The sequence below is a fragment of the Accipiter gentilis genome, chromosome 11 (assembly GCF_929443795.1).
Source record: "Accipiter gentilis chromosome 11, bAccGen1.1, whole genome shotgun sequence".
Lineage (NCBI taxonomy): Eukaryota > Metazoa > Chordata > Aves > Accipitriformes > Accipitridae > Astur > Astur gentilis.
The window spans coordinates 36,903,098-36,930,466 of NC_064890.1; the positions used below are offsets into that span (position 1 = coordinate 36,903,098).

Consider the following 27,369-nt stretch of genomic DNA (forward strand, 5'->3'; position numbering starts at 1 on the left):
TTTTTTCATGCATCTCAGCAGACTGATAAATCTAAGATTCTACATTGTAACAAGAAGAGAAAATTATTTTAAGAATCAAGAATGTTAATATTTTTTGCTTATGATGGGAATAGCATATGGTCCTTCCTTTCCTGATCTACAAAACAGAGCACTTAGCAAATTGAGATTAGTAAAAAGGGTGGAACATCAGCCAGAAAGAGCTTTAAAAAAAAAGTTATGTTACAATTAATAGAGGTGGCAGGGTTGCTATCAAGCTGTTACAAATATGGAAAGCCTCTAGCCTGCTCCCAGTTCTATGCCACTACACATCTGGAATAAGAAAAGATGGATAATCAGCAGGTACAAGCTAATATGATAAAAATAATTAACATCATGAAATAATTTGCTTTTTCTCAAGAAGCCATTATTTTACGCAAATATAAATTACAACACAAGGAATACATAAAAAATTTCTTCCTGAGATGTGTAGTAGTTTATATTCCAAAATATTTGTCACTACTGTTCTTAAATATTTTTACATTTTTTCTTACACATTCCTTAACAAAAAAATCATATGGCAACAAGTTGTCAGTTTTACTCAAATTCAGTAATCATCTATTCCCTCGGTACTTTTACTTCATAACTTGGCATTACTCCGTGAGGAGGGGCAGAAAAATTTACTGCTATAGCTTTGATTAAAGGAAACATCATCCATCTTTCATGTAGGTTAACTTATCAGGCATTCATAAAGTAAGAGTACTCCCTCCCCGCCCCCCCCATGCAAACTGAATGTTTACAGTAGTGTGGTTAAACAAAACAGTAAGGTTTGCAGGAAATTAGTACGCACGTACAATCTAATGAATACCGATTTGCTTGTTTTAAATGTGATTAATCTCAATTCTTCTTACTTGTCTCACCATTGTTAACAGGCAAATATGGCCATATGACAGTTTTCCTCATCCTCCTCCTTTTGATTACAGGGATAATAATGATGGTGGGATGCTTTAACTCAAGATGTAACATTCAGACAAATTCTACCCAAAATACTTGCTCCCTTTTCGTAAGAAAGGCAGTGTTATAGAACAGTTAACTGACCCTCATTTCACAAGAAATTTCAATGGTTTTAGTTTAGGCAGACAGGCGGATTCAGGGAGTACCAATAACCCCACAGCTCCCCAAGTACAGTAAATAGGTGGAAAAGTCCAAACAACAAAGAGGAAGTAAATCGTTAAAGCTTACCTAAGAAACACCTATGCATAGTCAATAATTAATTGACTCATCCTCCTAGCAAATCATCCATGTTTCTTATGAAGGTATTTGGACTGGTCTGCCAATTGCCATCAGGACTGAAGCCCAGAATGGAAGCACTTAGGGCAGGAAAATCCTCAGGAAAACGCTTATTGGTTAAGCACGTAAATAGTTCTACTGAAGACAACAGTCTTGGTTTTTTGCTTTTCTTAAATAAGCATATAAAAATCAAGGCTTTTGAGGATGCACAGACCAATGCCTTTTGAAAGCGTAACAATGTTACAGAATCATGGGTTTGATTTTACTGAACACAGGCTGAAGTCCTAACTCCTTGTCTGAAGGCACATCAAGTTTTGACCACCAAATTCAAACGTGCCAGTATTACAGGCAGTTTTAAAACCTGAAATCCATTCACTCAGTTCTGTCAAGTTAACAGCCAGTAATTTGAAAACGATGTACAAACAAAGATCTTAAAGTAATAAATCACTTGGAAAGCAATCCTATACTTTTTGCCCTCACAAAGCACACCTAAAGATTTATGTCTAGAGCTACAGCGTACAATGGGAGTGTAGAGGCCAGTGGCAGCCTGTTTACGGTGTGATTTGCAACATCCCTCACAGTAAATGAACCCCAACACCCAAGTGGGGATGCTCAAATTCAGGAGAGGTTCTTTTCCCTTTTTCAGGGCAAGACACAAACAAAAACAAGGATAAAAGGAGATTTTAGAACGTTCTCTGAATAAGACACAGGACTTCCAGGGAAGTGTGAAGAAAAGCCATTATTTAAAATAATTTTAAATAACAAGGCAGTAAAAATTTACTCTCCTCTGTTCTGATTCTTCACCATTTCCCCCCCCCCCCCCCCGAGATTCCCAAGTTTAAAGGCCACAGCCTTTAGAAACTCAGGCACGTTTTCCGACTGCCTGGGTTTATGGGAAGGCAAGAGAACCGTGCCGTTACGAGTAGGCAGCCACGGCAGTACGAGATTCACAGCCACCAGAACGTGGCAAAAGCACCACTGCAGGGACCAAACCCCTCGTGAAACGCTAACTGTTGGACGATGAACGCTGTCCCGCGGCAGGGAGCTCCGTGGCAGCGTCTGGGCCACCCAGGAGGGAAGTTCTGGCCGAGGCCAGAGTTACACAGTCCAGGCTGCCCGGGAGGGAAGCTCTGGCCCAGGCCGGAGTGAGTTACAGGGCCCAGGCCAGAGTGAGTTACAGGGCCCAGGCCACCCGGGAGGGAAGCTCTGGCCCAGGCCGGAGTGAGTTACAGGGCCCAGGCCGCCCGGGAGAGAAGCTCTGGCCCAGGCGGAGTTACACGGGGAGCGTGACTGGCGGCAGCAGCAGCGGATGGTGGCCGAAGAGCTCCTGCTCCTTGCTCGGGTGCCCGCTTTTGGGACGGGGCGGGGGGGGGGGGGGGGGATTACAGCAAAGCCGTCGGGGGGACACCGGAGGGACCCGGGACCCGCCGCCCCGAGAGCCGGACTCGGCCAGAGTGGCCTCTCCCAGCCCCACGGCGGGGCCGGCGGCCGCTGACGGCCTTCACCTCCCCAGCCGCTCTTCCCCGCCGCCGCCTCCTGCCCCTTCCTTCCCACCGGCCCGGCCCGGCCCGGCGCGGCTTAGCGGGGCCGCGGCGGGGAAGGGACGGCGGGGAAGGGGCGGCGGCTTCCGACCCGGGCAGGCCGGGGCCCGCCGCCGCCGCCGCCGCTGCTGCCGCCGCTCTCCCCGCCCCCGGGGCCGGCCGCGCGGAAGCGGCTGACGCGCGGCGCCCGGCATTGTGGGAGCGGGGGGTGGCGGCGGCGGCGGCGGGGCCGGGGCCGCGGCTGACGGGTTCCGGTGTCGGGCGCAGACGTGTCGGCCGGGGCCGCGGAGCGACAGGCGCTGCCCCTGCCCGCTGGGAACAGCGCCCGGCCCGGCGGCGCCATGTCCGGGACCAGCAGCCCCGAAGCCGTGAAGAAGCTGCTGGAGAACATGCAGGGGGACCTGCGGGGCCTCAGCCTGGAGTGCCGGAAAAAATTCCCCCCCGTCAAGGAGGTGAGGGGCGGGATGAGCCGAGCCGGGCCGGGCCGGGCCGGAGGGGGCCTCCCTCGCCGCGGGGCCCGGCCGGAGCGGAGGCTGCCGGCGCGCCCGAACCCCCCCCGCGCCCTCCCGGGGAGAAGCGGCCGCGTCTGGCGCGGCCGTCTCGGCGTCTCCTCACGGGACTCGCCCGCGGCGGGCCGGCCGCCGAGGGCGCGGCGGGTCCCCCCCGGCTCCGTGCCTTGCCCGTGGGCGAAGGCCCAGGCTGCCTGGAGCCGGCGTGCCCTGTGCCCCCCCTGCTGCGGGCCTGCGTCGGCCGGGGCTCGCTGCGCGGACCGCTAGGGACGGCCGGCGAAGCCCCGGGGCTTGCCCGGCGTTCCGACGGTGTGGCCACCGCCGAGGGAGGTGGCGGGGAGACGCCGCAGTTCGGGTCACTCCCCCCCCCCCCCCCCCCCTTTGTAATAAACTCACGCCAGCAGGATGGCGTGTCTTATTTTTCAAACCTCAGTTTACCCCGTGTGCGGCTTGAGGCTTCGGTAATCTCGATGAGCAGGATCGCTTTAATTGAAGTGCGATCAGAATTTTTCTCCCTGATTTAAATTATACGTTTTAACCGTGTGCTTCTCTGGCGTGTTTATCGGTCAGTTTAACTTTTTCCCTGTCAGTAGTTTGCCACTTGCCATTTTAAGAAATATTTTTTTCTCTGCAACGGTGGGACAAAAAATGCTAACTATTAACTCAGATTAAGCTGCAGAACCAGAAGGGTACCCGGAAAAATACTGTAAAGACTCTGCCGGAGCGGGAGAAGGGAATTGTGTATGTAATGTGACTTTAGTTCCAATTAAGTGATGGCATGTTTAATATTGTATGAAGTATATTATGCACTTCAGCAGATGAATCGAAGCTAATGATTGTGCTCCTTCTGAAAGGTGTGAAGCGACACACTGTAGCAGAGCGCGTTTTATATGACTGTAGGTTGCAGAGGAGTACCGGTGTGTCTGAGAAATTGTGTGTGGTCAGATATAAATAAGAAAAAGTTGTGGTCAGCTGAACAGAAATCTGTGTGCCTGTTTTGGAGCGAAGCAGGGGTGCCACTTCCACTTTCTCCCATGTAATACGGTGTGACTAAGTTGTTTGGTCTGTGAGCAAGTTTCCCCAACGTGTTGATGTTTACTTTCTTCAAGAACCACCAAGGAGATGGGCAGTGTAATTCTTAAGCTAGTATTTTTAGTAATTCTTCATTATATTTGCCATGCTGAAGGTTAGAGTAACTACTGCATGTGCAGTTCTTGATACTTGTTCAGCATGTTTATCATATTCTTGTGTAAGTATGACTTCTGTGTTCCCTTTTACGTCTCGACAGCAATTTGCATAGCTTACTCCATTAAAAACACTTAAAAGTTTTTCACTGTTGTCTGGAGTTTGGGTATTTTTATGGAATTGTAGTGGAAGGTGTTTATAAAGAGGTAGGACTCTTTCTGCTATGGGTTGTGGGCTCTTACAGAGAGGTCTGGGGTGAGAGCAGTCCTACAGTAGGATGTATGATACAGTCGCAGGAAATGATCTTACTTCCTCACTTCTGGAAGCCATTTTTTTGTTCTAGTTTTAAAGGAAACGGGTGTCCTTTTCTGTCAAATCTCAACTGCTAAACAGGTATTTTAATTGCATGCATTTAGTCTGATCATGATTAGATTTGGCTAGACTGATCAGGGGAATAGCGTGTTCTTCTTACTGGTTTGGAACAACACCAGCTTTTAAAACTATGTTTAAACACAGGCTTCATAAAACAAATTCCGACTACTTATAATCTCACTTTTTTACTTGCAGTGTAACTAGACTCTCCTCGTCACTACCACATGCACTGTAATTTTATGAGTTTATCTTGCAGCTGATGTGTATGCTTCCATAAACTTATTGTACTGTGATAAAGCTATTGAAAAACTCCTAGTCCAAAACTAATAGTCATGAGCTGTGTTATAGTTGTCAGATTTGGTAGGTACTTTCTGAAGGTAAACTGCTTCTAATAATCTTTCCAATTTGTGACATAATCTAAAGTTTTGGTCACAGCTATCTGTTATCATCAGCTATTTCTAAAATGATTTTTCTGTTCTTTTTTTTTATATTTACATTAATACTGTTAAAAAATTCTGCAAAATTAATTTACCTGATAGGTTTGCTGCTGATAAAAGTAGTAGTGTAGTTCTCAGTTCTACTTGTTGCTCATATGATTAATTTGAGCAAATCCTTTTTTAATTAATACTGTAAGGAGTTAGAAAGTGGTGTGATCAGAAAAATAGAGCCTGGGTGGTTTTTTTTTAATTAAATAGGGTTTTAGTTTTCATTTTTTAAAGATCTTTCTAATGCATATTTTATTACAAACTAATGCCATATCTGTTAGGTACAGAGAGACCAAAACAATATTAAATGATTCCTTGAACAGGCAGGTAGATGACAACTGAAGAGCTTTATCAGATTTCTGTTTGTTTTGTTTTGGTTGGGTTTTTTGGGGGGGGGGGGGGGGTGGGGGTGGGTGGTGGAGAAGTGGATGCAGCAGAAAAGGGGACAGCTGGCTGTGGGATCCCACAGACTGTGGGATTTAGACCTTATCCTCAGTTAGGGGCTGGAAGTAAGGTCTTAAACCCTTATTGGAAGTGGAACTTGAACTCTTCACTGTTTTAAACACTTTAATCTCATAATTTTACAGACTCAGAAGTAATAGAAAAATTTCTTAGTAGGTCACATTTATGTGGAAATCATGTAGTTATAGGTCAAGTCACTTCCAACAGTGGATTCTGAGGTTTTTGCTGACTCTCTGATAATCTGTTAAGAAACATTGAAATTACTGAGTTTCTCCCAACGTTAAACTTACGACACAAATGTGTGGCAAACTTCCTTCTCCTTACTTAGGGCTTTTGACTAAGAAATAACAGAATGTATTGTTGCCCCCAAAGCAATCCACACCTCATTTTTGCTTCCTGTGACAAATAATAGCCGAGTAGGGTTTTCCTAGGTGGTGCCGATTAATGCATTGAGAATGGGAACTGCAGAAAGGATCTGTGTGTTTGAAATCATGTTGCTGATGATGCTTGGGGATTAACTAAGGTGCTAGGCTTGTTTCTTAAGGGTGTGGGGAATACCAGTTGCTATTAGACTTCAGACCCATGTCTGTTTATTGTTAGGTGGTTTTTCTGTTTGATACTTTCTCAGATCAGAACTGACTACAGAAGTATACTAAGCATGAAAGCTACATCCTAGGACCAAGGAGTGATTTGGTGGTTATGTCTGTGATACGCCAAAACTGTTTATATTGGCAGACATACAAATAATGACATTGCTGAAAAACGCATTCGTATTTTCACAACACATTTCTATTCCCCAGTTAGAAAAATAGACACCAACCATGGAGGTGATAGAAGCTCTCAGGGCAAGTGTAAATTAAACAGTGTCTTTTGGAGCTTGAAATCACAGAGGATGAAGCAGTCTTTGGTACAGGCATCGGCTGTGCTCATGTTGTCTGAAGTAATCTGGCATTTCTCCTGGAAAACAGTACTAATTGGTCATTACTCTGTTATAGGGTGGGCTCTAAGCTTTGCTCTGTACTAGAGAGCCCTGTAATGCTTCTAACTCTGGACTGAGTTGCATGGCACACACATAGAGCTTTATAAACTACTTTAACCTGCTAGTGACTGGAGTTTCGGTAGCCTGTGCTGGGTGTGTGGGAAGCTGGAGGTGCTCTCTTTAGTGAACTGGAGTAAGAATTTTGTCTTGTCACAAAATTGAGAATAGTTTACTGTGCTAAATAGGTTACCTGCTGTTTCTTATTACTGAATGAAAATACTGTTCTGTAAGTTGCATCTGATTGGGTTAGATAATTTCACTGTGTAAGAAACCTTAGAAATACAAGGGGAAAATATTTATAATGAGCAGAAATAATGGAGTTAAAGGGAGAAATAAGTACACCCCAAAAGTTCTTCTCAGCCTGAATCCTAGTCATATGTATCTCCTTGCTGTTTGCACAGACCCAGTCCAACAGTCTCGGCTTTCTACAAGTAGGCTTGTAGTCTCTATGTTGACTCAGTTTTTTTCCTTGACTTTTAAATAGCAGTAAAAGCAAAATTTGCTTAACAAAACACATGAAAAAAATTAACTGTTACCCAGCTCCCTGCACGGTTGCAGTCATGCTTGTGCAGGTAGGAGAGGGCAGACGGGGTTGGGGTGGGCAGGGGCTGCGTCCTCCCATGGTGGGATCAGCTTGGCCTGGCTCAGACCTGTCGTGGGACAGGCTGTGCCCTCTGCTTACCAGTTGTGTAATGGATTGCAAGTATGTTTTGGGACGTTTGCTGCTGTGGTGATTTGGAATAGTAGGGCTGGAAAAGCAATAGTGTTCAACCTCCCTCAACCTGGAAGAGCAGCACAGTTTTAGCTTTGAATACTTTGGTCTGTTGAAGTGCTCTCTTGAGACTCCTGAAAGATAGCTTTTGGTAACCTCTCTGTACTGCTTCTGTTCCAGATCTGTGTTTGAAACAGCAGCATTGCTTTTGTTTAACTATTTATTGATTTGTGTATGCCTTTGGCACGCAGACATATTTTTGAAACTGTATTGTAAATTAATTTGCTGTATCTAGGAAAAAATAATAGAATCCAATTTTGCTATGTTATTTTCCTTCTTTTATAAGTAACTCTACTTGCAGGCAAGTAGCCTATAAAATTCTTTGGGTGAAAGTTAAAGAATCCAGATTTGAGTGACTTCTGGATAAAGCAAACTTTAAATTATTTAATTACAGTAAAAGTGATGTGGGCTAGCTGAGCCAAGAGATAGGATTTGCCCTTTCTGAGGGGCTATCTGTTATGTTCTGTGAACACAGGTTTTATTCATGCATTTCTTCCTTTGGAGTCTGCTCTTGTCTGCACTGAGTAACATACATGATGGTTTCATTGTCTGGGTTAAATCATTCTCGTTTTGGAGTGATATGCTGATCCTGAACGTATCTTAGGGCTAATGCCAAGAAATTAGTTGGCAAGCTTGTCCTTTTAGGGAACCTCTCTGATGTCATCGGGTAGCTGTATGAATCTAAATATGAGGATGTGTTGCAGAATTTAACATATGTTAAAAAGATACAGATCAGTTAATTGGGTTTATATTGTCGAAGTGATCATTAAGATTCCTAATGCAACTGGAAGAGTTAAAATATGCGTGAATATTAGCTGTTTGTTCTGTAACAGTAACAGTATTTCAGCAAATCCATTGAATGTAGTGCAGTACACAGAGAAGGCTAAGAAAGAAAACGACCTGTTGAAATGCCTTATGATTTGGGTGTTTGAGTCTTGTGTATCTTGCTGTAGTACTAGCATTGTATAGTTTCAGACAGCTCTGCGTTCGTGCTACTCTGGTGGTAAAAAGGTGAGCCAAATGGACCTGCCAAAGAACAAACCTTTGTACATAGACCATTTTCTGTAGGAGTAACCAAGTTTTGGGGTTTCCTGCTTTATTTTTTTGAACAAAATGCATTAAATAATTCTGACACTATAACCTACAGGGAACTTAACCTACACTGAACTTTCCAGGTTGGTTAATTTTCAGGTCGTCACAGCATTAGTTCAGAAGGATGCAAATACTGTGGCGTTTTTTGTTTGCTTTAATGGGTATTAACTTAACTAATATTTTAACAGTTCTTTTGAAATAGAGAAGGTATGTTCTGTAAAATGCATACTGGCATGATTAGGCAGCTTGCACTCAAGCATGTGTTTTGTGCATGTGACTGGAGATTATTCTGTAGCATTCTTTAGTTGCCAGGCTGTAGCTGAGCTGGTAACTTGAAACAGGTGATCCCTACTATTTCCTACATTTCTTCTATAATTCCTGATCTTTTCCAGTTGCTGTGTCTGGCTTCATCCATTAATTTTACAGTGTTTTTTATTTAATATTGATCTGTGTACAGCAGTATTTTTTCAAAATTATGTTTGTAAAAGTGTGCTGTTATGTTTCTAGGGGACTGTCATCTATACAAATGTGTTCTAAGTGTCAAGATATATTATTCATGTCATCATCTTAGTCTTTGGGTAAGAAATGTCATGTTCAGAAATGATGCATATCACACACATAGACCCGATTTCTCCATCATGTAATACCTTGCAATTTAATGAATAAAAAAAAAATTACAAAACTTTTCTGTACCTCAGTCTATCTGTAAACTTTTCAAGTTAGACTTCAGTGCAGGATTAAGGTGCCTAACTTCTGGTGTCTAAGCTCCCTTCATTGATAGTACAGGCTCGGTTTGTTAAGGAAATACTGTCAATAGAGCCAAATAGCTATTCAGAGGATCTTGTAGCCAGGGGATTGATTCACTCTGTTACCTACACATTGGGTATCTTTGTCACTTGAGATGCATTAATGAGTCTTCCTTGTCTTCCAGCAGCTGGTCCAGAAGAGCATGGGCCTTCTGCTGTCTGCAGGCAGTTGTCTCGGGTACGGAGGTCTAAGCTTAGACCTCTGTATTGAGCCCCTACTAGCAGGTCAGCTGAATTGGCTTAAGGAGAGGCTTTAAGAATTAAGGAGCATTCAGTAGAGACTAAATCTCTACTCTGACAGGAGTCTAAATATTTAAATTTGTGCATCCTAATCTCTGATTGAATCCCCATCTGCCTCCTATGGCTTCCTGAAGATTATACAGGAAACCTGTAGCAGAAGTTGGAAATTCTTGGTGACTCCAGTTCTCAGCTAATGCCCAAACTGTTGACTGTTGTTTCGTTTTACCAGGCGCTAGACAAACAGGCATCCCTGTCTCTTACTGGGTGATCCTGAATATAGTATTTGTGGCAAAGCCTCAGGAGTTTCCTGGTCCCATCTGTTCTGATCAATAAGCTGAAGGAGAAATTAGTTTGAACTTCAAGTGTAAATCTCCTAAAGCTCTGAAACAGGGTTTTGGTGGTGGTGTTTGTTGGGTTTTTTTGGTTTTTTGTTTTGTTTTTTTTTTAATGTAGAATGATGATTGTTGTGACAGAAGTATGTCATGAAAATTCAAGTGCTCTATTTCAGTGATTTATAATCAGTGGTGTTGTACTTGACGGATCACTCGGAAATCCACTAATGGTAGACATGGGCTCTCTCAAGATATCCATACACTACGTGCATATATATTAAAAAATATTATGTATTAATATAATATAGTGTGTGTATATATATATATAACTTATATATAATATAATGCAACATACAGGGTACATCCTGATTCTATCTGACTATGGATGAGAAGTGTAACTTAAGAATTTGTTGCTAATTAGCTATGTTTCTTCTGTATCAAGTCTTGGTTAGCTTTTTTCTTTGTTTACATCATTGCTGTTCAGTAATGAGTTGTTTTATGTTATTCATTCTGATTTGCTCTGTTCGTTTATATGTGACAGTTTTTCCAGCTGAGGTGTAATATTTTGATTGTCAAATGAGAACTCCTGATATTAAATTTTTGCATTTCATTCTCTTTACCTCCACCTTCATGTCAAGTGAGTTACATCCAGAGACAACAGCTCTGAAGCAATTTAGGTAGCACTGGCACCTCTCCTGGTATTATTGACAATTAACATTCAGGATTCTGAATTGGCTGCTGATACTGCACACTGACAATTTCAGAAGATTAATGGAACAGAGGAGTAGTCGCTCCTGTCAAGGGAAAGAGCACTTTTAATATAAGGGCAACTAATATCATTGCACTAAAGCTGGAAATGGACAAGATTGTGTGTTTTTAAAGAAATACCCCAAACCAAAAACTGCACTATCATAAATCTTGATTTCGTGGAGAAAGTGTATAATAGGATCACTTAATACTTTTATTTTTTTCTCAAAGCATTGGAGCTCTGGTAATTGAGAATGGCACCATCCTTGAGTAGTCAAGTTTAGCAAGCATTAGAGTTTGGTATCTTCAACTGTTGTTGTGCCTGTTGTTGGGATCAGAAATGCATACTATTTATTTCCTTCATTGAGCACAAGTAGATCATGACATAGAGTAAACCACAGCAATTTTGCTTCTGTCTCAGGTAAACTGTGAACAGCTGAAGAAACTAGTTTATATATGAACAGAGACTGATGGTCTGTTTGCAATTTCTTGTCTTTATATGCTAAATGAATGCAATACAAACAAACCCAGCAAATAGATTAATTTCTTGATTTTAAAAAAAAAAAAAAAAAAAAAGGTAATTGGGCTGTTCAACAATTAATATAAATTACCCATTCCAAACTTAAAAAATTGGAAAACTGTAGCTGGCTATGTCTTGAAGGTTTTATGGTAGTGAAAGTGGTTTACCAAAATTCAATTTTCAATTATAGGAAAATTAATACTATTTTACCATGATTGCTAAGATTCTGTGGAAGAAAAATCACAGTGAGAAACTTGTGCAGGAATTGTAGAATATGAAGTGTTTTGAAAGGAGCATTATTGCTTTCAGTGTTCCCTCCTTTCTTTCTTTACTTGTACACATATCCAGGATGGAGCATGCATCTGAACAGTGATTGCAAACTGCTTTCTTCACCACAGCCTCCCTTTAGGAAGTCATGAACATTAACAAGCCCTCCCCTTAGTCTTGTCTTCTTCAGGCTGAACAAGTGCAGCTCTTGTAGCATCTCTTTATCTATTGTTCTCCATCCCTCAGCTGTCTTGGTAGACCTCCAGTGAACTTGCTCCATCCTCTCAATGTCTGTCTTCCGCTGGGGAGGCTAAAACTAGTCGTGCTACTCCAGCAGCAGTCCCACAAGAGCCAAAGAGGGAAGGACTCCCTTCCCTCAACCTGCTGCCTATGTTCTTGCTAATACAGCCCAGCACTCAGTTGGCCACCTTTGTTGCAAGGGCTCACTGCTGGCTCTTGGTTCCCCTTTGATGTCTACCAGGACCCTGGGTCATTTGCTGCAAAGCCAGCCCCCAGCCTGTACTGGTGCATGCAGCTGGACTTTTCATTGGCCTTTGTTGAACTTAATGAGGTTTGTAACAGCCCCTTTCTCAGCCTGTCTGGGTTCCTCTGAATACACCCCTCCCACCCCCAGAATCTTGAATAGTACCCTGAATTTTATATTTGTCTGCAGACTCTATGCCTTTATCGAGACTGCTAATAAAGATGTGAGATGATATTAGCCCCAGTATACATCCCTGAGGAGCACAACTAATAACTGGTTACCAGCTGGACTTTGTACCATTTGTAATGACCCTTTCAGCCACTCTTCCACCCACTTTACTCTCCACTTGTCCGTATCTCACCAATCTGACTATAAGGATACAATTGGAGATGGCATCAAAGGCTTTGCTATAGTCAAGGTATAAAGCATGTAAAGCTCTCCCTATACCCACACTGCTTATCATCTCATTGTAGAAGGCAGTCAGGTTGGTGAGGCTCATGCTGAATTTGTGTTGACTATTCCTAACCATCATCTTGTCCTGCATGTGCCTAGAAATGGCTTTCAGGAGGATTTGTTCCATAACCTTCCCAGGGAGTGCTGTGAAGCTGTCAGGGCCTGTAGTGCCCTGAAAGCTCTTCCCTGCCCTCCCTGGAGATTTGTGTGGTGCTTACCCCTCCCCAGTCATCATTAGCCTTCCCCAGTCACCGTGACCCTGATAAAGGGTGTCCTTTCGAGGACACTGGCCCTTGGGTGCATGGGCTTGTATGTGTCCAGTTGACTTAAGTACTTGGTTCAGGTACTCCCTGCCTGTGTCTGCCTTTATGGCAGGTGATCCTCCGTTCACAGAGACTCTGCCAAGTAAGTGTGTGAGCAAGCTCTGATCCAAATACATTAAATCATTCAACATAATAAATCCCAGTGAGTGCACAGTGCTCTCAGATCAGAACTGACATTTCACCAGTTTAAATCACAGGTAGAATGAATGTATATAAAAGAGAAGGGTCTGAGTAGGGATTGCACTCCTGGGGAGGAAGATAAAAATACAGAAGGCAGGTACAGTGCTTTTTCACACAAATGTGGTATACTCGAGTGCTTTCATGAGGTTGATTTAGTGTGGAGCTTTTTGTGAGTTTTAACAGTACAGTAATGGTCTAGAATGTGCTTTTGCAAAGCAAGCCAGAATAACAATGAAGTGAAACTGTACTTTAGACAGGAGGATCTCTTATCTAAACTATTGGATATAGGGTTTGCATTCCAGTTGGAAAGGCAGAAAATGTTGGATAGAAAAAAAATTGCTGTTTTTATTTCATGTGATAGATGTGGAAGTGACCATAGATGACATATATTACTCTCATCCAACCTTAGTAAAAGGTTGGCAAACAATGTAATGTAAATACCAACACAGACCATCATTCCTGAAAGCATTGCTGAGTGCTTTTCTTTTTAGAAGAGAGAAATCAAAAGCTTGTGTTGTAAGAGCTGCAAACCTTACAGCAATTTTGGTATCTCTGGAGATAGCTGTTTGCTCTTGAACATACAATCAAAACACAAGTGGTCATTCAAAGTACTAGCAGTGGAAATTCTTTATTTTATTAACTTTCAGTAACAATACTATCGCATTTAGAAGTTCATACAGAAATATATTTAATGTTAAATCAATCCTTAGTAGAAAATAGGACATGTCTGGTTGTTACATTAAATATCTTTATGTCTATATATAATTTTTTATTTAAAAAAAAAAAAGAAAAAAGATACTGACTTCTGGTCCCAATTGTGAGGTACCACTTTCTTTGAAGATCAGCAAGTTGATCCTTTAAAAAAACCCTTTTTTAAAAACCCTTTTTTGAAACTTTTAAAAAATTGTTGATACGGCAGACAGTGGGTGATTTTTTCACTTTCTGAAAAGGCTTACTGTTAAGAGAGAGATTCAAGAGTAGAATTTTGTGTCATCTTTCCCTTATGAGAAGTTGTTAATTGTGTTGTTAGTTTTCAATGAAAGAAGGGTAGGTCTTTCTCGTTTATGCCAGAGTAAAGCCAAATCCATAGGGATTACTGTGGAGCAACTGATGTGCTCTTAGATCACATCCCAGCTGACCCCTCTGGTACCTTGCTTGCCCGTCCTTATGCATTGCAATAGATGTCCATGATGTCTTTGCCTGTGAGAAGTAAACAGCTAAATAATTATACAGTTATGTGTTCAAGCATACCCCATGCCATTATTCCTTGTGGCCATTCTTGGGCTGCTGGGTAACATTGTTACGATCATGGACTTAGCTATAGTGGTATCTTTTGGTAACGTCTGCTGCAGCTGGGTTTGAGAGCTTCCACAGTGTCCCTGGAAGACAAATTTGAGGAACTGCTGCCTTTCAGATGCACTTACCGCTCTGATGCTGATATGGGTGACTTGCCTTTACATCATCCTGAACAGTACCTTATAGAATTGCATACCCCAGTTATCCTAATACCTCCATATGCTGTTTATGAGTTATAGACCTTCAAATATGTGCACAGAGACTGTAATGTGGAGAAATTTAGCTCTCGAATGTTACCTGGCTGTTGGAAAATGTTGATTCTGCTTGGGGATGGGTTAAGTCTTTGCTGGCTGAGTGAGCAGAAATTGCTCATCTCTGTTACCTCGTTGGTGCTTTTCTCCCTATGCAAGGAGGAGCGGGGGAGGAGGGGATGCCCCCACAGCCCGCGGGGAGGCGGCAGGCTGTCCCCCCCAGCCCGTGGAGGGGAGCGGAGGCCGCCCAAAATGCCTGAGCCTCCATGGGAAAGCCCGCGCTGGAGCAGTCTGTGACTGAAGGACTGCAGCCCGCGGAAAGGATCCACACTGGAGCAGTTCGTGAAGGACTGCAGCCTGTGGGAAGGACCCACGCTGGAGAAGCTCGTGGAGGACTGCCTCCCGTGGGAGACACCCCACGGCGGAGCAGGGGCCGAGCACGGAGTCCTCCTCCCCCTGAGGAGGAAGGAGCGGCAGAGACAAGGGGTGAGGAACCGACCCCAGCCCCTGTCCCCTGTTCCCCAGGGAGAGAGAACCGGGAGTGGGGCTGGGGTGGGAAGGAGGGGGGCAAGGGGGAAGGCTTTTTTTAAGATTTGGGTTTACTTCCCATTATCCTGTTTTGATTGGATTGGTAGTCAATTAAATTGATTTTGTTTCTTCCCCAAGCTGAGCCTGTCTTTTGCCCATGACCATAAGTGGGAAGTGATCCCTCCCTGTCCTTGTCTTGACTCACGAGCTTTTCTTTATATTTTCTCCTCCCCGTCCCACCGGGGCGGAGAGGAGTGAGCGAGTGGCCTCATGGTCCACAGCTGGGCTTAAAGCATGACAGCACCTAATGACAGGAAGGCTGAAATTCTTCCCTGTTTGAACTGAGGACTGAGAAATCCATGAGTAGGGGAAGAGTTTTGGATCTGAGAAACTCTTGAAGCTGGGTTTGAAAGTCGCTATGAATTTCCACATCCTGGTCTCTCTTGTGCAGAGAGCCTCTGTCTCTAAGGTAGCTTTAGGGTGAGGCGCTTGGCGAGCTGTGAATGTTGTTGTCAGACTGCACCTTGGGAGAGGACCTCTGAGGCCAGGAGGTAGGTATTATGCACAAGCTTTTCAGTCTACTTGGAACTGCACTATGTGTACCTTGAGTTTTTTGTACATAAATTCTCCGTTTGCCTTACTTTTGATTTCTGTGAAGGGTGATTTCCATGTAATCGGCAAATACTTGGTAAGTCCAAAGAAGCAGAAGGATGATGGGGCAAGTGCTTGAGCCCCAAGGGTCCTGTTGAATTTTGCTGTGAGATTATTGGCTGTTTGATTAAAACCAGATCAAAGTGCCAGAAGAAATTGACTTGAATATCACTGAGACTCTCTGTTCTTCATCAATATCTCCCCTCCCCAGACTGGGTGCTGTAGTTGCTTCAGCAGAAACATGAGCAAAACTCAATAATGACAAATGTGTGTTTGAGACATTTTATTTCACAGTTATTAAAGTAGCAGAATAGGAAATCTAATTGACTGAAGGTTTCAGGTACACTTGAGCTTTGTGATGTTGCAGGAATTATGTGTATATGCTTCTTTTTAAAATTAAAGAGATAACTGACTGACTCATTAGACTACTATTAACTGTGGTGCTAATGGAAATTGATAATGTTACTTTCAAAAGTGGTGACTGTTTTAAAAACATGGTGCTTTATATTTGTGTGAAAGTAAATTATCATATTTGTACCCATAAATATGCAGTATGATGCTGGCCATCTCCTTGGTTAGTGTTTTTTATAAGATCCTTTTCTAATGGGGCAGTGTCCTGGAGAGTGCTGCAGTAATTGATATAAAATTGTAAACTCAAAATCTATTAATGTCTCTTTTAATTTGCCAAGTTAAATTGATGCAGTCCCAATGTACTTTTATATTGATGTATACAGAATAGCCAGATAACTGCTTATAGTCTCATTTTTTCTACTGGTTATTTGTGATCAACTGAGGTAATTTTTGTAAATGTTAATACGTGGTCTTTACATATCTAATGGAGGGGTTTTTTTTGCAGGATGTGTGCAGTGTAATTAGTTTTTAACTGTAAACATTTTGAATTGAGATTCTAAATAGAAACCATAGCATAATGCAGATAATCACAGAACTTCCTATGTCTTGTGGAGAAAAACTTATGTTGAGAGCGGTAGTAAAAAGTCTAATAGCTGTTGTTTTATTTTACCTTAGTGTTTAAAAATATATATGCTATTTTATATACAGTTAGCATGGAAACAACTAACTGGGAGACATTATGTTGGAAACAATTTTTTCCTTCTTCATGCAGAGTGCACAGCGTTTGCGAATGTCACGCGTGTGGGCAAACTCTAGTATTTCTTTGTTTCAGAGAGAGTTTGTCACTCCTGGCAAGAAAAAAATCGATTGCTAGTAGGTGTAATGAGGTTTAGTTTGAAGATAATTGAAGTTGGACTGTGACAAATCCTTCGTTTTAATTAATAGGAACAATTTGTTGTGACAAGACACCCCTAATTAGCTGACAATTTATAACTGAAGAAGAACCGGGATTGACTTAAAACTTTAGACACTTCAACACATTAAGTTAATGTAATTAAAATAAATGAGAACTGCATCTGGCACTCCTAATTTTAATTATGCAGGAGATACATTTGCATGTCACTTTGTGCTTATTTGAGCGTGTTGTATGTTAGTTCAAGCACTGTGGATATTATTCTGTCTATGTTTTTAAAGTAGAAACACTCTGTTCAGCAAAGCTTAAATAATTCTCTAGAATTTCACAAATGTCTTAGATGATCTTAAGGCAGTGTTTAGTCTTTCTATGTTGTTTTGGGGAAAAGAAAAAAAGAAAAGTTGAAAATTTCAGTTCCACATTTCTAATTTAGCTATTTTGAGAAATATGTATATGAACTTTTAATTAAAATATTTGATTATGAATTTATGCAGTCATCTTAACCTGACTTTCTGGGAAATCTTGTTGGAGTAGTGTTTTGATGGAGGGGGAATATTACTACTTGGTAGAACTTCATGTACTGTCGCTTTCGTATTTCTGCTGCCACACCTTGTCTGCTTCTATAATCTATTTTATATAGTGATGGCACACTTCTTTAGATAGTAGTATCAGAGGAAAAATGGAAATGTTTAGTGTAGGAAGTACACAGAATTACGCAGCTGAAATAAAGGGGGAAGTGTACTTTCGGATTTGGCAGAACAGTATTTTCCAACAATTTGCGTCCTATTGTTTGGGAAAACCTGTTGCATTTATTTTGGTGCAGAGTGTATTGAACATGATTTCTGTAATTGTTTCCAGAGGTTTACAGTGCATTAATGGAATTAAAAAATGGGAGGGCACCATTTGCAATGCATTTTTGTGTTTTGTACACAAAACTTGTCGTAAATCATAATTTTGAAGCGCAAAGCCTCGACGTTACGTTTTCGTTTTGGCTTGATTTCATTAGAGAACATGACTTTAGTGATTTATGCTGGGAAGTCTTTACGGAGAATTGAAGAGAGAGTTGCTGTTCCCTCGCAGCAGTACGTGATCTCCCTGGTGGGCTGCTCAGCTCGGCAGCGCCTGGTTGTCGTCCAGCCAGTCCGTGCACACGCGTCCCCCAGCCCGCAGATCTGCAGCCCCCGGTCCTGCTGAGGCGTGCGTGGAGGAAAGGAGGATGCTGTTGGGCTGTCGGGTCAGACATGTGGGGAAAGGGGAGGAACTGTTGCTGTGGGATTGTATGGCGTGTCAGGAAGAACAGAGAGCGTCGTTAGGAAGGCTTCTTCATGGTAACTGCCCCGGGATAAATTGTGTAGGGCGTTCAGAATACAAAAATCCGTGGGAAAATGGGTTTCGTTCTGAGACTCGTTGCTAGCGAAAGTGTTAGCTTTCGAATGCAAAGTACTGCTACCTGACTGGAAGAACAATAATAATATTCAAGTGTCGTGAAAGTGTTAAGTATTAAGCATTGATGTAATTACTGATGTTCTCAGTTTCTTCAGCATTTCAACCCCATGAATGTGAGAGATTATATATCATGGTAATTGTTTCACAGTTTGAAACTGTACAGAGACTATATAACAATTTTTTTGTTAACTAGTGATTCTTCTTTGCATTCGTAGGACTGGAAAGTAATACAGTGAGAATTGTGATTTCTAAAAATTCTGAACCACAGAATATACTCCTTCCTGTGGAATTCTGGAAAGGAATTCCAGAAGCTACAAAGATTTCGCTTCTGCGTTAGCTCTGCTTACTGAAAACACTACAAAAACATTTTTGTTCTGAGGCTGTACATTTTTATTTATCTTAAATTTTCTTATTTCTTTGCAGATATTGATGTATGAAATAGCATCTAAACTACTTATTTTCTTCTCTTCCAGGCAGCTGAATCAGGAATAATAAAAGTGAAAACTATAGCTGCACGGAACACTGATATTTTGGCAGGTAATGATTTGCAATGCAATGGGAAAAATAAACTTGGTTACAGATCAAAATGTTAAAAAGATGTCTTGGATACGTGTAATAATCCTACATGTCTTTTGGTGTGTGCTATTCCAGTGATGCTTTACTTTTGGGCACCTAGCAAAAAATCCAGTAGCATAAGAATTTTTTAATACTACTTCTGTTTCATGTGAGTACTATACTGATGCTGAGGAAGGTCTCCGTTTTCAGTTGTGGCTCTACAAAAGTAATCATCCACTTAGAAAAATAGCATGAAATACTTAGACTCCAAATTCTCGATGTTTTATTCTCTGTGTTCACCACAGCTGTTGTTGAGTGCTCTGTGTGGAGTTCGGCAGCATGATCCTCATCTGTGTGTTTAGTATGAGAGTCTATCTAGCCTATGGAGACTTGTACCTGGCAGGCAAAAATCCATCGTAATCTGAGACAAGGTCATTCAATTTAAGATGTACCGTTGCCTTGAGGGAGTTGCAGCTTTGTAAATGCTTAAAACAGTATCTCTGACTTTCTTCAGCTTTGTTAAATGGCATGTAAATTGATGGCTTCTTGCCAGTTGCTGGTAAAGCCTTTGGGCCAGATTTGAATGTCCCTGTATTAATACTTGAGTGTCTATCCCAGCTGTAGTCAAAATCCTTAAAATGCTGAATTATTTGAAAGGTCCAAATGAAATAGATTTTAAACTTTTTCTTGTTTTGAGGTATGTAAATCAGATATTGGTAAGGAGGCACTTTCTAGAGTTATTTGAGGTAGCAGTCCCACCCCTCAATATTTCACTTTAATGCCTCTCTTTTATTTGTTTATTTTCTTTGTTTTTACTGCTGTCATGAATGCTGACATAAGTGGGAAAACTATGCCAGGTAATGTCAGCTATATCAAAATACACAAATGAACAAGAGAAATCTCTAGTTAGCCATTTGGGAAGCTGTCAACATTCTTTGGCGTATCACTGTGTAAAGAACTTTATATTTTAGAAAGCTAGTTTGTAATCCTGTGAAATTCTTTGGTTTTTTTAATCTTCATTTCAAAGTGAAGAGATGTGAAAGATCATTGATTTTTGGCATGGATAGGGAGTCTTTACTTTTACCCTTTTGAGGGAACACTTTCTGGTAGTTGGTCAAATTTTATAAGTACTTTTCCTTTGGAAGGTTTAAACTAGAATGTAGCTAGTATTTATTTCATTAATCAAAAAAACTGTGGAGATCTGTTGTTACGAGGTATGGCAAACCAGCAGGTCCTAAAAGTTACTTTGATTTGTTAATCTTTGCTAATAGGATAATAACTTTTTTCCCCAGTAAGAAAGAAACTGTGGAACAGAAGGGAACATATGCTTTGCCTGCACATTATACTAACATTCCACAGTTTCAATGCAATGCCATTAAACAGTCCCAGTTCTTTATGGACTCTTGTATTTTTTGAGGTATCAGTTGTAACCTAATCTTGTAGTTAAGTTAATGTCAAGATGTCTCTGTTGTCTTCTATCTGCTGTTCAAAATTTTTTTGGAGGAAGATAGTATATATACTTTAGTAATAATAAAGCTGCAAAAGGCTACTGTAATTGTGAAATCTAGTGAAGTAGATACTTTTTTTGACTGCTAGATCATTTAGGAACACCTAGTAGACATTCTAGTAATCCAAATATTTATTTTGATCAGGATATGATTTTTCTTTATATTTTGATAAAAAATGTCATTTCACTAATACAGATGACAACAGCCATATCAGATTGTTTTGAATGAGCTGACGTGATGCTTTCTTGAAGCATTACACTGTGTAGGATTATAATTTTTAGGAAAATAGATGCAATCTTAATATCTGTATTAAAAACATAAAAATATTTTTTTTGCCTGGTGAGATGTGTTTAACTTGCCAGAACTCTGAGGTCATTGATCGAACTTCTTTCTTTCTCTTGGAAAAGTTAAGTTGAGCAGTTTCAAAGTCTTCATTCTTGGCAGTCTGTATGTGCCTGTATAATTTATTTATGAGGATTTGAGTAATTCCAAAAGAGAAGTCAGCTTGCGCTTTATATTACAGGAGGTAAATGTGAGAAATTACTTCCGCGTGGCTCTAGGATGTGCAATTCATACTTTTGTTTTAGAAGTGATTTTAAAAAATTAGAATTATAATCTTATTGATGGAATGAAGGAGTAAGTTTTACTTTCTCAAAGCTTCTTTTTTGATGTGGTTCATTATGATAAATTTATTTTTTTAATATATTGTTACATAATTTTGGTAGCAAAATAGAAGCAGGGCTGGATATAAGAAAATTTTCATGTATTTTAAGACTGAAGCTGATATAATGATCGGTACCAAACCAGATCTACGAAACACTGATTTTTCACCTTCATAAAGGAAAAATCCTTGTATAGATCCTGTTGTGAGATTATTGTTTTGAATGGATTATAGGAAGAACACTGTAAAAGTCTGAAATTTTTCTTTGTCTTGTTATTTATTAACTCTCATGCCATTTTTGGCATTCAGAACTTCATCATGAATCTTATGTTAAGTATAAATGTTTTTTGGCATCTTTTTAAAAATTTTGCTTTCTTCTTTCTGGTTGATGGTTAGAATTTAGTGGCAATTCAGAAATTTATGAGTGAAGAAGCATTTGTGCCCATGTTAGAGTGGGCTCCCTAGGCTCTATTGGCCATGTGTTGTAGGTGTTCATAGAATGTAAAGGCAGCTTAGACATCAAGCTCACATGTAGACACTCGCAATTAGGTGCCTGAATTACATGTCTTAATTGGGAACAGATTTCCATTTATGATGAAGTAGCCACTGTTTTGTTTTTAATTTGAAAATCATGTAGTGTTTCATAAGAGAAAGGTATTGGTGGATATGGTTTATACTGTATATTTTAAAAGCAGGTTTATTTGCTTCATAGTTAAAAAAACTGTTGAAATCAAGGCAGATTGTTAAACAGGCAGTGAACCTATGTATTCTTTCACATTTATGCTGACAGTTTAACTGTTTTTTATAAGGCATTGGGTGCGAGGTCAGCCTCTGTCAACTGGACAATAGAGCCTGTATTAGCTCTGAAGAGGCTGACAAAACTATGGACTGTATATGTGTTAATATCACCCTATAAGAACTATTATCTAATAGAAAGTAGGCATCTATAATTTATACTAGCCTATTCTTTTCATAGACACTTATTAGGCATATTAGTTAGTGCTTCAGCTGAAAAATATCACTAAAATATATTTTTGTAGTTTTTACTTCGATGTTTCATTTTTTTTTTCCAGATCAGTTGTAGTGATACTTAGTAATAAACTCTATTGTGAGCCAAACTTCAAATTGCTCAACAGAAAAAAAAATACATCATGTTTGCATGTTTATGTGAGAATGTATTTTTTGTTTGTTTGTGGTAAGATCTATGCTCTAAAAATGTGTGTGAAACTTTTTCATGAACACATTTCTCTTATTACACACAGACTAAAACATAGTGTATGACATTCAGTATAAGAACACACATTGAACTTTCAACTGTGAGGAAATTTTTAGTGTCCGAAATGGTGATGACTGGCTAAATGGCTAAAATCTTAAAAGTTTGCATGAATCAACAACCACGCCTGCAAACAGAAAAGCATTCATCGGTCAGAGTCATGCTTTCCTTTCATCTTTCAAAAATATTTTCTTTTTTAATATTATGAAGTTTATCTCAGATTTCTAGAATTTTATGGGGAAAAACTTTTTAAATGCCAGTGTGGAATGTTGTATTCATTGTGAAGTTTTTTCTCCTCAAAAAGAAAAAAAAGAGACATTCATGAAACTTGTGTTTTCTCCTGACAAAGATTCATTTTAAGAAGCTGCCCTTTCTCACTAAAACACTGGTTGAAAAATTCACAGCCAGGTGTACGTACCCAGGATACAAACAGTCCAGTCTTTCTCCTCCTGTTTTGTCAGTGCCATTTTGCTGTTCCCCTTTGTGCCGTGTACTTTGGTGTGTCTCTCTGTGCCACACTTTGTGTTGCTTTTGAATTCGGTGCGGAGGTGCGGCAGAGCAGAAGGAGGCAGCTACCAGCTGGAGACTGGTCACTGCTGCAGGGCCAGAGAAAGCTCTGGGGTGGGCAGAACCTGACAGCATCTTACTAACCTGATGGACTCCAGGTGGTCGTTTTGGATTTGGAAAGAGAAAGTCACTTGAGCGTGTAAGGGAGAAGGTGCGTGGGATTTGAGCCTCAGCCAGGGTAATTGTGGAAGTGAGCTGTGGCAGCCCAGTGTCTGTCTTCAGTTGGCTTTTCCCTGTGGTGCAAGAGTAAATCCCAAATTTCCAAGACTGGAGATTTCTTTTTGTTAATAGGTATGATTAACAAATTTTGCATTGTACTCTTCAAAGTATTAAACACTGACTGCTTCCATATCTCTTTTTGAAAGCATTGAAAGAGAACAGCTCAGAGGTAGTTCAGCCTTTTCTAATGGGTTGTGGAACAAAGGAACCAAAGATCACTCAGCTGTGTCTAGCAGCCATACAGAGGCTCATGTCCCATGAAATTGTTTCAGAGGTAAGATCAATATTTATATAAATACGTAAATATTTCAGCGTGAGAAATACGGGCCTCAGAATGAAGGTGAATGGGGTTTTTTTGAGGCTGTTTATATTATAATGAACAGAGTCTGCAAAATATTTTACTTCTGTCTGTTTTTAAAAAAATGTAATTTAAACAAAAACCTTTTTGACCATAAAAAAAGAAAAAAGAGGTGACGAAACACTACTAACTTCTAGAAGGAAATTCATGAAAATTCAAACCAGCTCATTTAGTTTGCATTTTTATGCTGCAGGAGCAGAACATCTAATGGTCTTTGATAAATGTAATTCTTAAAGTTGCATCCACAAAATTTACTCTGTGTGATAACATTATGTATTACAGTTTTGTTACATTTTACTTTTAAAAATAAGATGAAATGGATGCACATTTCCTGCAACTGCAAATGTCATCATATATTATGGTACTGCATATATGGTGTGTTAAGAAGCTGGTGAAAATAATACTGTTAAAATACACCTTCAGGTGTGCTTGCATAATGTAAAATTACACTGGTTTTTTTCTCATATGAATTAATTTTGAGTGTAAAATGTCTTTGTACTGTCTCTTCTATATTTCCAAGTAGAAAATGAACTATGCACTTTAATTTGGACTACACATTAAGAGATTTCTGCTGTCAATTCTTTAAAAACATTTTGGGAAGCTTGTGACAATGAAATTGGCTTTATGTTCTTAATGTAGTCCTATGATATAGCCAAACAGGCAAATTCCATTACGATATGTGTTTATGAGAGTGCTAATCTTACATGTGTACACATGATATACCACTATGTAAACATCTTAATTGTTGGCAAAAAATTATTTCTTTGTAGGCTGCAGCAGGAAACATTATTAATATGCTTTGGCAGCTGATGGAAAATAGTCTTGAAGAACTTAAATTGCTCCAGACAGTTCTTGTACTTTTAACAACCAATACAGTTGTGCATGATGAAGCACTGTCCAAGGTAAGAATTTGTTAGTGCCAACTGTAGTACTTACAATATCCAAAAGGAAAAACAAGGAGAAATTTTACATATGAAGCATTTGGAAGTAATGGAAGAGGAGGGGGCTTTCTTGATTTTGTTGTGTCCCTATTGTTTTTATATCTAGACTCTGAAAAGAGGATTTCTTTTAGCTTCCTTTTCAATCTTTTTTTAAAATTTCTCCACAATAATAAATTTTTGACTTAATGGAAGCTTTAAATAAAAACACTGAGCTAATGCCTATCCTCATCTGTCATATGTATGTTTTTGAACTGAAATCAGAGCACATAGCGCAGTGTAAGCTTTCACTAATAAAACAAATAGAAGAAGCTGCTTGCCACCCTTCCTTAAATCTCTTTTGGAAGCAGTCCAGTATATTGCTCTTTCAGTCAGAACTGAAATAACTTTCTTGCATAATTTTAAACATGTACCATTTTAGATATTATGTTTCAACTAAGACAAAAAATAAGGATTCCGATCCATTTTAATCTTAAATTACTAGATACTTCTCTTTGAAGGAGCAACATTGTTTACCCATCTGTGAATTGTGAAGTTCTGTTTAAAGTAAGTTCCTCTTTTAGACTACATTTTATAATTTTTTCTCTAACTTAAGAAAGATTTTTTTCGGTTTTAAACAAATCGTTCTAAATTGCTGTCTTTATTATGCTCTGCCTTCAGTGTATTGGTTTAATATCAGAGCAACATTTTTTGTGAGAGAGAGAGAGAGAAACAGAGAGGGAATAGAATTGAAGAGTATTTTTGAAGGCATTCTGTTATGGTGAAAGGTTTTCAGTTTTTCTTTGCTTCTGGTTTTAATGAACTAAGTTCCTGGCTGATTAAATGTGTGGATATTAAAATCATTATTAATCTACTTAACGAAGGGAAGGAAAAACACGAAAGGAAAACAAAGCTAAGTTACAAAGGTCTGCTGAAGGCAAGAAGATAATGGAAAATTTATAAAACCTATAAATGGCAGAATAGAAACTTGCTAATGGTTTGTCAGTAGGTTCTTTATTTACTTGAGTAGTCAAATTATGTCAAAGACTCTTCAACACCACCTTGTTTCTTTTGTTCCAAATAACGCTCATTTTCCAAATGAGATGCTATGTTCTTGGGCAGAAGCGTGAATCCAGGCTCTAGAAGGAGACAGTTGCTGTTTAAGTCCACCATACCTTTCCCTTACGCATATCACATATCTGCTTCTCATCACTTCCTGCATTTGTTCTTCTTCCCCTGCCTCCATATACTCCCCCGCCCCCCTTATTCTTAGGTTCTTGGTATCTACATCCTATTTCACTTACCTTATTTGTGTGTGTCTTCCAAACACATTTTTTCAACATCCTTTATTTGGTCATCTCTCTAACATCTAGGAACTTTCTCCTTTTGGACACCAACCAACCACAAGAGCACGTGGGCGCAGCAGTGTCAAATAATGAGGGAAGATCTTTCCCAGCACATCTTTCTTTTGTCTTGTGTCCTGATCCAGAAGCATGCTCACATAATACAATTCCTGGAGAACCTAATTGCTGTACATCTAACAATTTCCTTAGTGCATGTTAAAATCTAATACATTTAGAAATGTATAGTCAAATTTGGCCAGGCTGTGACAGGGTTAGGAAAAAAAACCATTCCTGACAGAGCAATATCCTGTAAAATTTCTTGGTGTTGTCCAAGGCCTGGAATTACCAGAGTTTCTCAGTTCACCAAATATAAGCATTACTTGGCATGGGTAAAATGGTGCAATGGTTTGTTTGTCATTCCCCCTCCAAGGTCCTTTCAAGAAATATTTGAAAGTGGGGGTTTTTTTCCATGCTGAAAAGTTCTTGGAGAAAATCAGTTTGGGCCAGACATATATTGCATATTCGTGTTTCAGCTTGACTGATGTAAATTAAGAAAATTACTGGCAAACCATCTTGAAAAACCCCTTAATACAGGGACTGCCGTTAGATTATTTGAGTTGCTGAGACAGGCAGCTCCGGTGCCGGCAGGATCTGCAGCGGAGTGCTCCAGTGCAGTGCACAGGAGGTTTCCCAAACTGGGGGAACCTGAAAGGGAGCCAAGATCGGCGCTGGGAGCCTGCAGCTTGCGCCACGGAGGCTGTTGGGACCTGGGCAGGGCCAGGAGCAGTGATGGGCAAGCCCCCCAGCCACATATGAAAGAAGTTCTGGGGGAGCGCTAGCCAACAGGACCTGGTGCAGCAGTTTGTGCGGAAGGGCGTGCGGGAAGGGTGCTGAAGCTCTGCCAGCTTGACCAGGAAGCCATGGTATCCACCTGGCAGAAAGCCATGGCCTCTCTAAGCTTTGCAGCCACCATGACTGATGCAGCTGCCCAGACAGAGCTCTGGTGGGAAGACGCTGCCAGCCAGGCGTCGGGCTGCGGGCCGTGCCCTGCTCTTATGCCAGGACAGGACAGTGAGCAGCACTGTGGGAGGTACGCCCGGGGAGAGGAACTCCTCCGCTTAGTGACAGAGCTCTGGGAGGAGGTGAGTAGGTTGGGGAGTATCAGGGAGTGCGAGAGAGAGAGAGACTACTGGAACTGCACCCTACCTTCCCTGAGACAGGCCCAACAGGCAGACAGGACGCGTGATACAGAGGATTCCGTATCCTCTCTCTGCCTGGCTGAACACTGACTTAAGGTATAGGGTGCAATGGCAACAAGTTCCTGCCCGGTGCAGCAGGCATGTCTCCTCTCTGACTACCCCACCTTCCCAGGTGCCCTTGCATAATAGGTATGAGGCTCTGCAAGTGGAATCGAACAATAATTGCAGAATATCTCAAGTTGGAAGGGACCCATAAGG

The 27,369-nt window shown here is 40.7% G+C and overlaps 1 protein-coding gene across 11 annotated transcripts in view; it reads left to right on the forward strand.

Annotated features, from left to right (window-relative positions):
• Positions 1-3,028: 3,028 nt before the first annotated feature.
• Positions 3,029-27,369, forward strand: part of MON2 (MON2 homolog, regulator of endosome-to-Golgi trafficking) — a 121,973-nt gene continuing 97,632 nt past the window's right edge. For all 11 annotated transcript variants that reach the window (XR_007507645.1, XR_007507646.1, XM_049813843.1 and 8 more), the window contains exons 1-4: positions 3,029-3,259; positions 18,985-19,048; positions 23,441-23,568; positions 24,423-24,554. Coding sequence is in view for 9 of the 11 variants with exons in the window: in XM_049813843.1 (XP_049669800.1) it covers positions 3,149-3,259; positions 18,985-19,048; positions 23,441-23,568; positions 24,423-24,554 (435 nt within the window). In the remaining 2 variants the exon portion in view is untranslated. The remainder of the gene's footprint in view (positions 3,260-18,984; positions 19,049-23,440; positions 23,569-24,422; positions 24,555-27,369) is intronic.